Source organism: Rhipicephalus sanguineus, chromosome 6 (assembly GCF_013339695.2).
Source record: "Rhipicephalus sanguineus isolate Rsan-2018 chromosome 6, BIME_Rsan_1.4, whole genome shotgun sequence".
Taxonomy (NCBI): Eukaryota; Metazoa; Arthropoda; class Arachnida; order Ixodida; family Ixodidae; genus Rhipicephalus; species Rhipicephalus sanguineus.
In genome coordinates this window covers 14,418,874-14,436,281 of record NC_051181.1, presented here as the reverse complement: position 1 = coordinate 14,436,281, position 17,408 = coordinate 14,418,874, and the positions used below count along the sequence as shown (strand labels likewise).

Here is a 17,408-nt window from a genome sequence, read left to right as displayed (position 1 = left end):
CGGGAACCAAGTGATGACGTGGGGGACGACGCTTCTGCCGCGGAGCAGGGAGGCCGCCTCCCTCGAGACCGTACCTGACGCGAAGGTCCTGGCCGCCGCCTGGGAATCCGTGTATACCTGCGAAATATTAACGGCTGATATAACCTATAACACATTTAGGATCAATTTTTAAATTGCGTGTTGCGCATCTGTACGCGGAACGTCCCACCTCGCGTCACGACATCAAACAACAGCCACCTGCATCACGAGCTTGTGTTGGCGCCGTAATTCTTGCGAGCGCTCTCTCCTAGTGAAAACAGAGCGCACCTTTTTTATGTACTAATATGTACGCATCACAGGCAAGACGCGGCTGCAGCGCTATGACACGCTTGCGTTGGCAGCACTGCGGCACAAAGTGCACAGCTACTTCATGCGCAATGCAACTGAGTTGAACCTTTCTACCATCGTTAAAAAAAGAATTCTTTCGTCCTTTCTACTACGTGGCCAGACAACTTTGCTCATGTGGCTAGACAAAGCACTGGACGCGCGTGGCAAAACTGGATTTCCGGGAGATTTTCCTATGACCCGTACAACCGGGAGAAACGCTCAAAATCCGGGAGACTTGGCAGGTATGCCCTTTGTTTCTCCACATTGAGAAACTGCTTCGCGCAGTGGCATGATAGGCGTTAGTGCTTATATTTATGTACGTATGTAAATAACTTTTGTACTTGCTGAGCTTATGTTTGCAACGAGTTGCACAGTGCAGAAAAACAGGAAAGGACGACAACAGAGACAGAGTGCAAAGAGTGCTGACTTACAGCTGTTTATTTCGCTGGCAGCACCAGGTATATGTAGTGTACTACAGCGTGAGAGAAACATAGCAAAAAGACGATAAACAAGAGGTGCATGGGGTGATAGCTGCAAAGATCTAATCACCAAGTTTCTACAAATTTTTGCTCTTCTTTCGTCAATGTAAGCGATGGCATGCTGACGCATCCCTCTCCCGCACGAGCAATTTCATCCGCCTCAACAATTTCCCTTACGCACTGGTCTTTGTGGCGATAAACAATGCCACTTTTTGTGAACTCGGCATTGCACGGCTTAGTACGCCGACGCATGGACTTATTGACACAGTTACCGCTGTGTAAGCTGAGATGGCCCTGGTTACCATCTCTTAAATTCTTGTTGTGCTCTTAGCCTCGTGTTGACGCATCTGCTGGTCTGTCCGATGTATTCGCGTCCGCAAGACAACGGCACGTGATATACAGCGCCCTCTTCACAAGGCACAAACAGATTCTGGTGACGAATACTGCACAATTTCTCTTCTTCGCTTTTGCACGGGTTGGGTTTTCTTGCAAAGAACCGAAAGTTTTAGTGGAGCCGAAGACATGATGTCGACACCTACACGCTTTCCCATCTTCTTTAGGTTATGGGATGTGTGGTGAATATACGGAATAACGGCTATTTTCTCCCGCACATCAATGCCTGCCACATCATTCTTGTCACCTTGCTGGATTGTTTTCATTTTTCGCGATAGGCCTTCAGCTACAGAGACCACAAGGGAGTCCGGGTAGCCAGCTTCCGACAGCTGTCTATTTTGAAGCGCTAGGCTTTCCTGAAGCATATGCTCGCAAGACTTTGACAGAGCATTAGTGAGACTGTACATAACAATACTACGCTTCGCGAGCTTAGAGTGGGCAGATAACGCGGGTAACAGGGCTTTTCTTGCTCTGGGTTCATAACCCCAACATATGTGATCATAGAAAAACTTTAGCCGTAGTTCTAAAAACCTAACGGAATTGTTTTCTGGCATTTTATGCGTCAAAACTAGAGGTGTTAGGTTTCGCCTGAAGATGTCAAGCACGTTTACAGCAGTTTGATAAAAATCTGCATTTGCGTTGTCAATTATGATTAAATAGTCATCTGCAAATCTAAAAACCTGGGAAACATTCGTGTCTTCTAGACAGTTGATGATGTTGCGGTCGAGCAAATCTAAAAACAGATCACTAAGGACAGCGGCAATGCATGACCCAATACAAATTCCGCGCTTTTGCAGGTAAACACTTGTGTCCCAAGTGGCAAATGTAGACCGCAGGTACATGCCAAGCATTTCCAAGAAGCCACCTACAGACACTCCTCTACTGTTTTGAAACGTAACGGCCCCTAACCTATCATTCGCCTGTTCAACACATTGTAGTAGCGCATCCCACGGTAACGAGTAAAACAGATCTTTTCTATCTATTGAAAAGATCGACACATTAACATTTTTATGCTGCTGCAAATACTCAACTACCTGCGAACTGCTTTTTACCAAGAATGGGTCTTCTATCGGAAGCAAGGACAACTTATCTTACCGGAACAACGCGAGACATTTTTGTCACATACCCTTTTCTGAAATGATTACCCGAAGGGGGCATCCAACTTTGTGAGTCTTTGCAAAAAAAAAAAAAAAGATATCTAAAGAGGACTTTTTCTTATCCTGAAATTGTTTGACAAGTGATTGTATTCCTAGGCGTCTACAAAGTTTCGTAGCTAACGTCTTAGCCTTTGTGAAACTTACTTAGTCCATCCTATTGAAGTTGCTGTTGATAGCCTCGGTAGCCTTTCTACGGAGGACATCATTTGGGAAAACCGCAAGACCACCCTCTGTATCGGAGGAGAGCACACAAAGGCGGTTACTGCGCAAATAATCGGACACTTTTATTGCGATAGCAATTATATGGACAGTCTCGGCTGGATTTTGCCGCCGCCGTCGCCGCCGTCATGCACCGTATATGTATAAGTATGTATATATATATAAAGGCCCCAAAGAAAAATAACTCAGCAAAATGCTTCCGAAGCGCGGAATCGAACCAGGGACCTCTTGCTCCGCAGCGAGCGGCGCTATCCACTACGCCATGAAACGCAGATCCTCCACGTAGCTAACGGCGAGCGTTATATACACACCATTTAGCGCTGGACGGACTCAGAGACAGAAGGCGATAATAAGCGTTTCTTCATTACCAGCGAGGTGGCGCTAGGAGCCCGACGGGCGCATTTAAAAGTCGTCGGCGAGCTCGCTCGCTTCTTCTTATATTTGCGCATGGGAGAATCTTGCTCTTCCGCTGTCTGCTCGCGCGGTTTTCTCGTGGCGCGGGGTAGAGGAATGTTTCACGCTTTCACCGTGATGTCCGCGCTCATGTTACGGCGCGTACGAATGTCACTCGAGCTCAGGGACGCCGCTAAATGAACAAAGAGAAGATGAGCGCGAACTATCAAGTGTCACAGCTCGACACTTGAAGCACGCTAGTTTCCTTCGCTGCTTCGGCCGCCTTTGCAACAGAAGCGCTGTTCAAACTGAGAGTATCCATTGGCGAGCCTCACTTCGTATAGCATTAGTTCCTTGCTATCGCATTCATTGCTTCGCCCTTGCGGCGAAACTGTGACTTTTTTTTCAACGGCACTGTGCGAGAAAGGCATACAGTAGAACCCCGCTGTTACGTTCCTTTCTGATGCGTTTTCCCGGCTGTTACGTCGTTTTCTGCCGGTCCCAGCACAGCTCCCATAGGGTACAATGTATTGGGAGCCCCGCTGTTACGTCGTAACTGTGGGACCGTTCCCGTATGATATGTCGCGAACTGCGCTCCGAGCCGACCGAGTGAGTACCGAAGAGAGCAGCCATGGTGACTTTTCACGCAGCTTGGCCTGGTTTGACCATAACATTAGCCGCACGAGAGGCGCAAGCTACAGGTAGTATGCTTCCATATTGCTAGCGAACACACACAAAGGACGACATAGAAGGAGACAGGACCACTAGCGGTGGTCCTGTCTCCTTCTATGTCGTCCTTTGTGTGTGTTCGCTAGCAATATGGAAGCATACAATCAATACCAACTAGCCCAGCTTAATGCATTAAAAAGCTACAGGTACTTTCGGTTGACGCAAACAAAAGCATAGTCTTCGAGATCTGCACTGCAAAATTGGTCGCGAAAGCAAGGCCTTCGAGACTGGCATTTACTTATAACAAAAGCATAGCCTTTGAGATTTGTATTTCAAAGATGGCGTCTATGACGTAATTGCTTGCGAAAGCAAGGCCTTCGAGATTGGCATTTACTTCTGCCATCGCGTTGGCGTATTATTTGCCGGAGGAGTTCGAGCTGGTTGGAGTTCACGTGGTCGTGCGCGTGGTTCGCGGTTGGACTCGCCGCTCTGGTCGTGCTTACGCGTGCTTAGTTCTTTCACGCCTACAGCTGTTGGTGCTAAAAAAAATCACATACGTTGATTACATGTCTGTGGATGACGTCGTCCCCAGCTCCGCGTTTCTATCCATCGACTGGATCGTGGCTGAGTGGTGGAGCCACTTTCGGCGTAGTTCTACTTTCGCAAGGCGTTCGACCGTTTACTACAAGCCACGGTGGTCCGACACTATGGCAATGGTTCTACAGTATCGCTCGGAGACGCCGATGCAACCGGCGACAATCTCGCGAAGGTATCGCCGTAAGTGATCGCTTGTCAGGTGTCGGCCGTGGTGGCACTAGATTTATGAAAAGGATGTGAGACTGCAGGTGCTCGAAAAACATTTTGTGCTGGTACGACATGAGTAAAAGCACCAGGCAACGTTGCACGGTTTTTTTCACGCGTAAGCATTGAAATAAAATTCTGTACCACTATATATTTTGTCGTTTTTCCCGTTTTTCGGCTCTTGCGTTTGCAGTCTCTTACGTTAATTTCCTACGGTCCCTTAAAAAACGTATCAGCGGGGTTCTACTGTACTGAGCGTTCAAGAACGTCCACCCCCTGTGAAATACTACTGTTCCTCTCATCTTCCGGTGCGAGTCTTTCTACTTGTCGCACCATCGCCAGCAGTTCCGGCGCAGTTTTCCTGGGTTCAACAGTGCACTTTGGTCCGATTTGTAGGGTGCGAAGTATGTCCATCGGAATTACCACGCCTCCTTCGATGCAGACTGGGTTGCAGGGCTTCACCTTCCCCTTGACTGGTCGAAGCGCTTGAAGCCGAGGTAGCAAAACGTGCCAGCCTTCGTCATTTGGTCAATGGTCCTGCGGTACTGCCGCCACAACCGTGGAGCTGATGGTCCGGAAGCCGTCCTGTTCACTTGTACATACAAGCACTCCCTGTAGAAGTAGGCCTGTCTTCTCCATTCGGACCGCAGATTTTTGAGGACCCTTGTTGCATATCTAATGGAGGGGTTGATGATGCCGAAGTTCATGCGAAGGAAAGGCGGGAGAAACTTGCCCTGTATGCAGAAAGAAAGCATGCGAGCCTGGCATGTTGCATCGGCAGCCAAGGATGCAAGGGCACAAGGATGAAGAAGACACAGAGAAGAGCCTGATGTACTGGAAATGTAGTCAAGGATGGTTGCTTGCTGGGCTAGTTGGTTCATATTGACGAGTGGCACAGCGCGGAAAAGCAGGAAAGGACGACAACAGAGACAGAGTGCAGAGACAGAAAGACAGGTACACTTTATGGACGGTTCTTAAATATGTAGACATTAGGCATAGCACTTTCTCTGGGACTGTCCACCTGAAAACCTTGCCCTGATAGGACTAATCTGTCCTTTCCTAAAGGCACCCAGCAGATGAGCTTGACGATAGAAAGTCTTTTGAATTGAAGCACATCGCTGTAAATATTTTTAATCAGGCTTTCAGATTTTTTCCCTTGTTTCTTTGCACTCAGGATCAGGTACCCCTGTAAAAATAAATGGTTGATCCCTCTGTCATAGGAATTATAATAACACGAAAGTAATGCATGCCCTTACAGAAGTAATTGAATGTTTACTGTACATTGGTATAAGAGAGTTTGCACAATGTATCTTGACGTCTGGCAGCAATAGCACCGTTTAACGTGGAGGCACCCACTTTGATGATTGGTGGTACATCTCCATCCCGACGACTAACGTCCATGTTAAATGATTACACAAGACCTTGTGGTAGCTGTAGTTACGGTGAAAGCGTAATCAAAGAACGAGGTGTGATAGCCAGAAGAGCGTTGCATATTGGACGCAGAACTTGGTCGCCATCCCGCGGCATGTTAAAATGTGATTGAACATCACGGCCGGACTAGAGGGAAACGCAAAGCGCATCGTGCCGCCCCCCCCCCCCCGGCCGCGATTGTTCTTGGGGCGAGCGCGTGAGCGGGGAACGCGGTGTAACAGCCAAGTGAGGCAGGCGCGCGTCACAGAGCTATTTTTGGTTTGGATTAGCTTGATGCTATGAACGAGGCCGACGCTTTTACGACGCATGGGCTAAGATCGCCACCTCGCGGTGTGTTAAAGGGGTACTGACATGAATATTTTCAGTTGTCGTTTTTTTTGCGTCAAATGAAAGGTCAAGCCCTCAAGAGCCTAGAAAAGGTAGTGCTAAGCGCGAGTGCGCCCGGAAAAAGTAATTACAGTATGTTTTTAAAAGCTAGTTTCGGTTCCTACTGTACCCTGACGTCACAACACGGTATGAGCTTCTCGTCATGTGCTCGCTCAATATATAGTGACGTTTCCACGCACAAGCGGCCATTTTGGAAGTTTTGATGACGTACAAGCGGCCATCTTGGAAGTTTCGGTACCTAACGTCGTCACAACAAGCCAGACTGCTGCGTGAAGTCACCAGAATTTGTACTGTAGCCTGACGTCAAGCTAGTGTCGATGTCAGTAGGTGCGCCATGGAAAAATTCACTTTAATATCATATTAAAATATCTTATCAGCATTTGCTGAGCTTCACACTTGCTCAGAGCCGTCTCTGCAGACAGGAGATATGTATGGCAGAGTAAACGCGCCTTCGAAGAAAGGTGTCAGTACCCCTTTAAGGCATTCACACAATTGAACTTCTATTGAAAACGCACTGAATGGGACGCACGTGTAACGCGTTGCAGGTGTTAATCGCGGAGGCCACAGTAATAACGAATTACTTCACCGCTCCCAGAGGGCAACACCACCCCGCCGACCGGGAGAGTGGTATATATAAAAGGCGCGTTTGTAGACCCTCTAGAGTCTGTGACCGTGACGCAGTGAGTAGCATGCCCGGCATCTGTTGTCGTGGACCGAGCGGTCGTGGGTTCGATGCCCGTTGACGGAACTTTTTTTCTTTGCCATCTGATCGTGTAAATTTTTTCGACATCATTTCCGTGACGGAAATAGGTCACTGAAGTGTTGGTGGACCCCGGCATAAAACACTTTTGTGTTAAAAACGAAGTTTAGCCTACGGATCCTGTTTTCCAGGTCGTTGCCGTTTGCCTCTGTCTTCCTCTTTGATATAAATTAAAATTATTATTATTATATTATTATGGCAACAATTTTAATGCACTCTGCAATCGCATTTGACTGTGTTATCATGCTGTCGTACCTAATTCTGTAGTGGTAGAAATTAATTACACAGTGCTCTAAGGGAGCCAGAAGCTTAACAAGTTTCAGGGAATTCATTGAAACAGTGCAGCCAATAGACACAAAAGATATGCTTTGCAACTCTGATGGCTGCTGGCTGCAAGTGTCCGCTTCCATTTCATGCTGCCTCACAATTACTGCATTTTGATTAAAAACTGCACTTAATGTGCCATAGGCTCCTCTTGGCTTCCCATGGTGGTGCCAATCGAAAAATAACAGGCACCACAAATAATTGCCCCTTTTTTTCGTGTGTGACATCACGCCGACGTTCAGGTTCACAAATAGATCTTTGATTAAAGTGGCGACTGTGGCGTGTTGGTGCGTAAAGGGATACTATAGGGCAAGAAACACACGGACGGAACAGAAACGAGCTTGACAGTCTTTGATGACTGCGACAATCCACCATTTTCTGTTACACTGTTAGCAAACTTGTGAAGGTGAGATTAACGGCAATAGCTTTTTCAAAAGAACCCTTCTCAATCTATACGGATGTGGTGTTTTACATCAGTGAAAAGTTGAAGGCACTGGTTAAATGCACAGCTGCGTGCGGAGGCCGAGGAGCTGCGGGCGCAGCTGGCCCTGAGCCGTGGCCTGCAGCAGCAGCAGTCAGAAGAGCTCCTGGAGGCCCGCGCCCGCTACCTGGACCTCAAGGAGGCCTTCCTCGAGCTGCAGGCGCAGCTGCGGCACCGATCACAGGACGACGAGTCCCGACACGGTACCACCATCTGGGGCAGGTGCGCCAGTGGACCATTGTCCTTGGCCTGTGAGCTGCAGGCCTGCATTGCAGACCAAGGGGACCAGACTCCCATTGGCAGTGGTACGGGAGACGGATTTCCGTGAGTGCACTTATGTTTTTTTATTGGGAGGCTGTAGGGCACAACTCTGGCAGTGCGCTGATCCCTGTACAGTTCACTCAAGAGACTGCTGCTTTTTTTACCATTGATATTTTACTTTACCATACAATTGTGTTCTTTATTTATTTTTTTATTTACAGAGATAGCTACAACGCCGTGTTGGCATTACACCGGCGGGATGCGTGAAATACAAAGATAACAAAAGTCAGACATGTCACTTAACAATAATAAAAATGGTGAATACGACAAAAAATGCAATGTACTGCCGGCCGCAAAAGTTTGCAGGATCTGCAGCTCGTGGCGGAGCGGCGGAAAACTTCATTGCTGCGTCACCTACCGTGATGCGGCGTGCTATTGAGGCTATCGGCCGCGGCCTCGGCGATAAGCAATGGCACGCTTAGACAGCGTGCCGTTGCCGGAGGCCGCGGCCGATAGCCTCAACACCACGCCACGTCACGGTAGGTGACGCAGCAATCCAGTTTTTCATCGGATCCGCCACGCGCTGCAGATCCTGCAAACTTTTGCGGCTGACAGTACAAGTGACTGATTGAGGATGAGACATCGTACATATGTCGCGAGTCAACATGCTTTAAATGCATTACAGAGGTGCGGTACATGACATAATGCAGTGTACCATAATAATTACTGTTTACTAGCGAATCAGCACAACATGCGGATGGCAGAACACTGAAAATAGATCCTGGTTATAACACTGGTTATGAACATTCATTATGAGCACATTAACAAGCTATTAAAGCAAAGTGTAAGACTGCAAGTAGAATTATCTCTATGTGTACCTGCCAGGAAGCATATTGTTGTACTAAAAAGTTTAACCCGTCATTGCGTTGATCTAGGTTTTATTTACATACTGGACAACCACTTTTCTCTCCATTTTTCTGATATACTGTAAAACCTTGTTACTACAGTAGAACCTCGTTGATACGTTTCCAAAAAGAAATAGAAAATAAACGTACCATCCAGGAAAATGTATGATCCGAATCCAGTAAAAATTTAGGCCGACAAGCTCATATTGAAGCGCATGGGCAAAAAACATTTATTTCTCAAAAAACATAGTGGGACATAGTGGGATTTTCGAACTTCTGGCAGCTCGCTGGTAGCCAGAGGTTAGTTAGCCAGCTAGTTCCGGTCGTGACAGGAAACAACATCGTGGTCACGTATGTAGGACCATGTGGCGCGTTTTCGAGAGCGAGACTCGCGGCGCACGGATTGAGCGGTGCGCCGTTTGCTCCTGCTCCTGCTTTTCCCGCCCGTGCGACGTGGCGCGGCCGGAGTCGCCACCTTGCACGCCGCGCAAGCAGCTGCGACTCGCGCTGCGCTTGCGCTCCTCCAGTGGACGGTCGGCTTTCAGGGGCAGGGATTCTGCGGGGTTGTCGTTCACAGCTATGCTGACGTGTGTCGATGACGTGTGTCTTGCGTTCTCCCATCTTCGCTTCTTTACCAGATATGGCAACTTGAAACGGTTGCTGCAGCCCGGCGCCCCGGTTGGGTGGGGGCCGTTACAAAGCTTGCAACGTGGCTTGCATTCTTCGGCGTGCATGTCTCTTGGGTTAGGCTTACCGCAGGCGAAGCAAACCTTCGTGTTTGGTTGCGGGCATACGTCTTGCCGGTGGCCGATTTTGCCGCACGTCCGGCATACATGGTGGTGTTGGCGATAGAGGCTGCATCTGACGATAGTTGCGCCGTACTTTATTGTAGAAGGTACTTCCTGTCCCTGAAACAGGACCAATACCGCTGTCGTTTCTCCAATGCGGTGTGCCTCGATGGCTTTGGGGTTCCCTGGATGTATAATGTTTTCTCTGATGTCTGCGGTAGTTTCCGTCTTCGGTATCCCGTGGATGACTCCATTCGAAGTATCTTGCGGGGCCGCGAAGTAGGCGTAGGTTTCGTGGGCTTGTTCCCCGATGATTAGTGAATGTATCGTGGCGTAGCGCCTCGCTCTCTGTTCGTCCGGGGTACTCACAACGATAATATTTTGCGCCACATTGGCACACACTGTGTCCTGCATTGCTTCCGCTTTGGTGATACTCGCGGCCGTCCAAATGGCTGCCGTTAGGGTTGGGGCTTCGGTGCGCCCCGAGTTTAAGCCTCCTCTAGGTCTGATGATAATTTTGCGCTCTTCTCTCGGGATGTTCGTTGGCATGCGCGCCATGCGTGTTAAATTTGCGGTAACCTTCTTGACGTACTGCGCTTGAGCGTAACGCGATTCATGCTTCTTGCCGGCGGGGGTAGACTCACCGTTGAAGCAGGCGTGCGATGTTGGCTTGTGCTGACGTGACTGTCGCGCGCCGGTCTCCCAACCCGCGATGTCGTGGTCCGGTAGAATTTCGCCTTGGACTGCTATCGCTGTGCGCCCGTCGATGTGGCCGAGCCGTTGTTGTAGATCTAGCGCTTCTTGTTCTTGACGAACGTCGGGCATACTGCGGGTATTTCTATACCCGCAGTATAGAAATATAGAAACGTCTGTGCATACTGCGGGTACGATTTCTAATGATATTAGTGATCACTGTCCAGTCTTTATAGTGTATGCACTGGAAAACACTATCAAACAAAACACTGATTTAATTGCTTACCAACACATTTCTAATGAAGCACTGGATTTATTCAGTTTGGCTGTAAGTACGCACAGTTGGGATTCTGTGCTAAGAAAAACAAACGTGAACGAAGCATATAACGAGTTTCTTGAAGCATTCGTGCGCATCTACACTGCACATTTCCCATTCAAGCAAGTTAGGAAATCTAAAAAGATACAAAAACCGTAGATTATGAGCGAGCATATCAAGATGATAAAAAACAAGAACCGCCTCTACCATGCGTTTCTACATTCCAGATCAGAAATTAAACTTAAGGAATTCAAGACAGAAAGAAATAGACTGAATAAAATACTAAGGCAAGCGAAAATAGATTACTATCAATGCCTTTTTTCTGAAATTAGCAGGAAACGTCCGGATGCGGTTTGGAAAGTAATAAATAGCGTTTTAGGTCGTCAAACTAAAAGTAATGTACCAAAATCGATAAGTTATAAAAATTGCGAATTAAGCGGCAAAGCACTGGCAGACCACTTTAATACTAATTTTGTGAATGCAGGTGTTACGCACACCCATGACTCCGAAGTCAGGTATTCACTAAGTAAATGGGTTACAGAAACCATATTTATGGAGCCAACCGACGAACACGAGGTGTTTACAATAATTAAAAAGTTAAGTAACAGCAAAGCATTAGATATCGACAATTTACAAATTAAGCCAATAAAATACGTTTTAAATTACTTTCCATTTATTCACTCGTTGGTCCATATATTCAATTTAGCAATAGAATCGGCGACTTTTCCAGATGGTATGAAACGAGCTAGGGTGTCTGTGTTATTCAAAAACGGCGATATAAATAATCTTTCCAATTATAGGCCGATATCTGTCCTACCCATTTTATCTAAAGTGCTAGAAAAAATTATTGCTGCACGCCTAACAAAGTTTCTGGACAAACATAATGTAATAACAAACTCACAGTTTGGCTTTAGAAAAGGTATATATACTGAGGCAGCCCTTTTATCCTTGAAAGAAAGTATCGTGCAAAGCATAGACAGCCAAAAATTCGCCCTCGGACTCTTCATTGATTTTAGCAAGGCATTTGATTGGCTCAGCCATGACATTCTTGCATATAAGCTATTAATGTACGGAGTACGCGGGCATCCACTCGCTTTGATGAAATCATATCTTGCAAAGAGAACTCGATGTGTATGTATCGACAACATCCTCTCTTCTTTCGTAACACTTAAAAACAGAGTGCCGCAAGGGAGTGTTTTGGGCACCCTATTATTTAACCTGTATATTAATGACTTAGTAAATATAGATCCTACAGTTGATTTCTTTATATATGCGGATGATAGCACCATACTCTTTAATGGAAAAAACGCAAACCAACTAATTATCAGATGTAATGCATTTCTAGTCAAACTATCTGATTGGTCACTTTTAAATGTGATTAGAATTAACCCCACCAAAACCAAAGCCATTCTATTTAGAGCCAGAAATAAACCTTTTCAGTTGGAGTACTCACTTATTCAGGCCAAAATATAGAACTAGTTAATGAACATAAAATTCTTGGGGTAATATTTTCATGTCATTTGAGTTGGGACGCTCACTTTAATAACCTTCGGAACAAGTTTTCTGCTGTTACCGGTGTATTATCTCGCTGTAGAGCTTTCATGCCGATAAAAGACAAGCTACAAATTTATCACGCATTAATCACCTCGCAGTTTAATTATTGCAGTTTAGTATGGGCGACCACAACGGGAACTAACATAAATAAAATAATTACATTACAGAAGGCGCTTCTTCGGCACATTGCTAATATCGAACCCCGATCAACAACAAAAAACATTGTCATAAAAATACCAAATCATATGGGTAGATCGATACTACGAATACGGTGTTTTACAAGTATTTTATTTTGCAAAAAACAATATAGCGATTTTCTTACATCCATAGCGAGCTTGCAACACCATGAGATACCTGTGCACCTCAGAAACCCTGAACCTGGGTATATACCCCGCTTTCGCACCGAATATAAGTTGCAATTCATGAAACACAATTTGCCGAAAATGCTAAATAATCATGTGAACGCTACTAATGTATATCGCAAAGATTTGAAGATATATTTTGTTAACATGTAAGCATATATATTGTTGCATAATGATGCATATTAAATGACCATGTTTTGTTTTATTGCCTCTTTATTTGCACAACAATGTCTCTTCTTGAATGTTAAATCCTGTCGTAAAGCATGTACCTGAGTGTCAAATTTTCGTTTTAGATTTGTACCGAAACGTTTACTGTTATCGCGTTGTCATGTACAACGCCTCCTGGGTCCAGTCAAGCTGCTCATGGCAGCTTTTAGCCCTGGAGGACGTTTCTAGTCTGTAACTAGAAGAATAAAAAAGTTGAACTCCGTTTCCATCGCCGAGGCCATACCGCCGGTAGCGGCTGCGCCTACGCGGCGGCGGGCGGCCTACGTGAAGCGCCGGCCAGAAGTCGAGCTAGGCGTAATTAGGCCTAGCTCCGGAGCTCCGCTTGAGAACTTTCGGGTCCCAAAAAAGCGGCGAAAAATTGGAAATTTCTCACCAAATTTAGTGTTGGCGAGTTCCTTGCAACTTGCTGCACACTCTGGTAGTGTTGGTTCTTCGATATTGGGTGAATAACCGGCACTATCAACCATAATCGACGGAGCCGATGTGAGACGCGTCCGCTCACCTCGGCAACCGCAGCGCCACCCCCCGGAATACGTCGAGGAGCACTTAGCGAGAACGGCACTGCATCCGGCTTCAGTCGAATAGTGTACTCTTCCATTAAGGTCCCCAGCCTGGAAAACAAGTTTGCATGAAGCTCTGGTTGAGGCGTCTGAGCAGCGGTAGTGTCAACGCCATCGAGGAACTTCACTACTTCTAGTGCTTGTAAGGCTGGGAAACCCAGTAACGGTACGGTGAGCGACTGGATGACGCACAGGCGTTGAGCGCTAGTCTTGCCTCACCAGATGAGTTGCGCAGTATAAGAGCCAAGAACTCGCAACGGCTGGTTCCCTGGGCCACGCGATCAAGCTGCGAAGGCAGGTTGGGAAAGTCACATAGCACTGCCGAAACCTCTGCCTCCGAGTCCACCTTAAACGAAGTCATGTAGTTGTTGACCGTGACGTTGATGTACATACTTCGCGTTTGCTGGTGACTCAAGGGTGTGCAGATGGATGGATGCAAGCTTGTTTCGTTTCCCTTGCGACTTGCGTGAGGGGCAAACTTCTGCGAAATGTCCGTGTTAACGGCAATTATTGCAAAGTGAGTGTCGTGCAGGGCATTCGGACCATGGGGAGGGGTGGGGTGAGCGTCCACAAAAAGAACAAGCATCTTGATGGCTATCGATGGGCGCGTCCTGAGGCTTTGCCGCTGAATGCCGAGTAGCATCAATCTCGATATGTGACGATGTAGCATAGCTCGCTTGAGCCATTCTTTTCCTTTTCGGCGTCCTCGGCTTGGCGGGCTTGTACCCAGGCGTCTTTCAGTGAGAGCTTCGAATTTCGGCAAAGTTGATATGAGAGTTAAATACATAATATAGCGGAACAAAACAATGACAGAGAAGCTAGCGGTCGTATTGTGTGCTTCTTTCTCTGTCCTTGTTTTGTTCCGCTATATTATGTATTTAAGTCGAGACCAACTAGCCCAAATTTCAGCTTTGATATGAGAGATGAGTATCCCTTAGGCCTACCACAAACCGGTCACGGACGAGTCTCTCTTCGGCAAGTGCAGAGGGGTAATTGCAGCGTTTAACAAGCCGGCCTAATTCGGCATAGTATGCATCTACACTTTCGCCCGGTAATTGCGTCCTTTTGTGGAAGCGAGACGACTCATGTAGTTCGTTGACGGAGTGAACGAAGTGTTCCGTGAAACGCGCGACCACAGTGTCGTAGGAATGTGCTGATGCTTTGTCGAGAGAAAACGTTTCCAGTAAAGGACACGCTTCTGGTCCCATGCAGTATAAGAGAGAACATACTTGCACGTCGGGCGTGGCTCGCTGTATTCCTGACACTGCAGCATAATCTTCATAACACGACTTTCAAGACGGCCGACTCGCTGCGTTGGAAAAGGGTTCCGGCTGTCAAAGAGAGACCTGCAGAAGGCGCCGTTTTGGTTTCGTCCTGGGCCATTTCCGCGTTGCTCCGGAACGCACAGTAGTCTATCTGTGCAGCTATTTCAGCTGCCACCACTTCTGACACCATGTCGGGACCGTACTTCGACGGATAGACGTAACGAGGCGCAAGCGAGATAAAAGACGATCAGCCAGCTCGTGGCCAGAATGAAGACTGAACTTTATTAACATAAAGGTGACGTAAGCAAAGGGCATATGGCGCCACCAGTAAGCAGGGTGTCTACCGACCGGGAAAACCGGGAATTCTCAGGGATTTTGGGTAGTCTGGAAGTTCTCAGGGAAAACTCAGGGAAATTGTGCTCCCATCAGGGAAAATTCACAGTAACTTTATTGAAAGGCAACGAAAGTCGCGGTAGCCCTGGCTCGATATTTTGTGAACGCATTTTTCAAATCAAACGGCCGCTGCGGCTGCGGGGAAGTGGCGCACCTCGATGCTGTCATCGCCTTCGGAGCGGTGGAGTGGGGGAGAATCAGGCTAATGCGCGGCATGCAGGAACCATGAACCACGACACATTGTATCGCGCAATGTTGTCAGGGTGTTGTGTGACTACGCGGTGTAGTTCTGTATTCTTTCTCGCGCGTGCTGTACGTTAGCGCCCGATATGGCATTTTTGTTATCGCCGCGTGTCAAGTAACAAGCATGATTAGTTGTAGAAGCGGTAGCAGTAGATGTAACGAGCTTGAGTTATCTTGGAAGCGATCGCGATAGTTCAGGAAGCGGATGTCTTCGACAAGGCTGGTATCTGGCAAGCCATCCCGATCAGCGAGAAAAAAGACGACGCTTGTTGGCTGTTATCGGAGAGCTCACTCGCTCGGATCCCGAGCTTCAAAGATGCTATTTAGGACTCCGTGAAGAATAGAATAATATTCCAGACAAGAGCTAGCGTAACTCACAGCAAGTGAAAGCTTTGTTTTTTCTTTTTTTCCCGATGAGGGCACATGCTGAAACAAGTTTTAGGCAGTCGACCGATATTTTGGGGGGGGGGGGGGGGGGCTGCAGCTCGCAATTACCAGCCACATCACGTGGATGTTTGCTACAAAGCCGAATTACAAAACTTTTCAGAGCCAAGGCATAGCGGCGACCGAAATTCGCGACCCCAGCACGGGTCCCATTGGCTCGATTCGGCGCGCAATGTCGGAGAACAGTAACGTTTCCACCATAATCGGATGTGCCGTAATTCAGGCTGTTACCATGCTTTCATGAGATCTTAGCCCGCAGCTATATTGGTTTCTTTTTTTGCGATAGCAATTGTATAGACACTCCGACGCGAATTTTATGCCTTCGCCATGACCTTCCTTATCAAGTCCAAATCGCGATTACATCACCCCGCGCGTCGTATGCTCCATGCGCGAGTGAAAGCGCGCGAGCGCTGCCGACGAACGGGGCTTAAGCAGAGATGAACGAGCCGACCGTCTCGTTCGCGTGATGAGCACATGGAGATAGGAGCCGGCGGGTTGGGGGGGGGGGGGGGGAGGGGGCTGCGTGAGTCCGACAGGAAGTGCGTACTTTGTACCAGCGGGCGTGGTCGCGTGTGCCGCGGTATCTTTAGTGGGGATCAGCAGACGGCTCATACCTTTGCAGGTATTGTGCTCTAATTGCAAAACTTCCGTTGAAGCCATAGCAGTGACGGATCCAAGGGGGGGGGGGGGCGTAGCGGCGATCCCCCCCCCCCCCCTTAAGCCAGCCCCCGCCCCCTCCCTTCAGTGCCTGTCGTCCACCTCCTTTGTCAGGCTGCCTGTTGAGTTTGCCCCTTTTTCAGGTTGCTTTGCAGCCACTACCCAAAAGGGGTAAAGAGAATCTTGTCCCTGGCCTCTACCTCTCTCATGCTCTACCTTTCCTGCTCCCTATGCACATTTCAACGAAGGCTTCTTAGGCACCGCATAATCCCCTCTGGGCTGTTCTAAATAGGCGTGGCCCCCAAAATGCACTGCTGAGCGGGCTTTCAGCCTTTAGTGACCCCCCCCCCCCATTAGGTACCTGAATCCGCCCCTGAGCATAGAGCGCACTCTCTCAGTGCAGCGGCTGCATTTCGAAGGAGCGAGCTGCCAGCCTAATTCATATAAAATTCCTCTTGTTGCTATCGGATTACTGTTTTGCTCTCGCGGTGAAAAACTGTGACTTTTTTTTCTAACGTGGGATGGTTTTCGATGTTTTGCATTCGTGGAGAGCAAATGGTTCGGGGGCAAATGGTAGCAAAGGCGTTGCATTGCTCTGGGCAACGCGCGAGGATTTGACAACAACCCGCAGCAGCAGAACAAGCGCAATTCCACAGTATATTTCGTATTTGTTCGTATAACATGTGACACTCGGCAAGGCATTAACTGTGATTGCTGCACTTCAGGCTCAACCAAATTGATTTTTTTTCACGCAAAAAAATTAAAAAAGTTTTTCATGTTGCCATATTAGTCGAGCATTCTTGTGGCATTTTCAGTTTACGATTAATCCTTCAGTAACTATGCCTTGCATGAAAGGTCAAATCAGTTTAACGAAGAAGT

The 17,408-nt window shown here is 47.6% G+C and overlaps 1 protein-coding gene across 5 annotated transcripts in view; it reads left to right on the top strand.

The window, feature by feature from the left end:
• LOC119395608 (trafficking kinesin-binding protein milt) overlaps positions 1–17,408 on the top strand; it is a 469,019-nt gene that overhangs the window by 270,736 nt on the left and 180,875 nt on the right. For all 5 annotated transcript variants that reach the window (XM_037662593.2, XM_037662592.2, XM_049416698.1 and 2 more), the window contains exon 9: positions 7,889–8,184. In XM_037662593.2, coding sequence (XP_037518521.1) covers positions 7,889–8,184 — 296 coding nt within the window. The remainder of the gene's footprint in view (positions 1–7,888; positions 8,185–17,408) is intronic.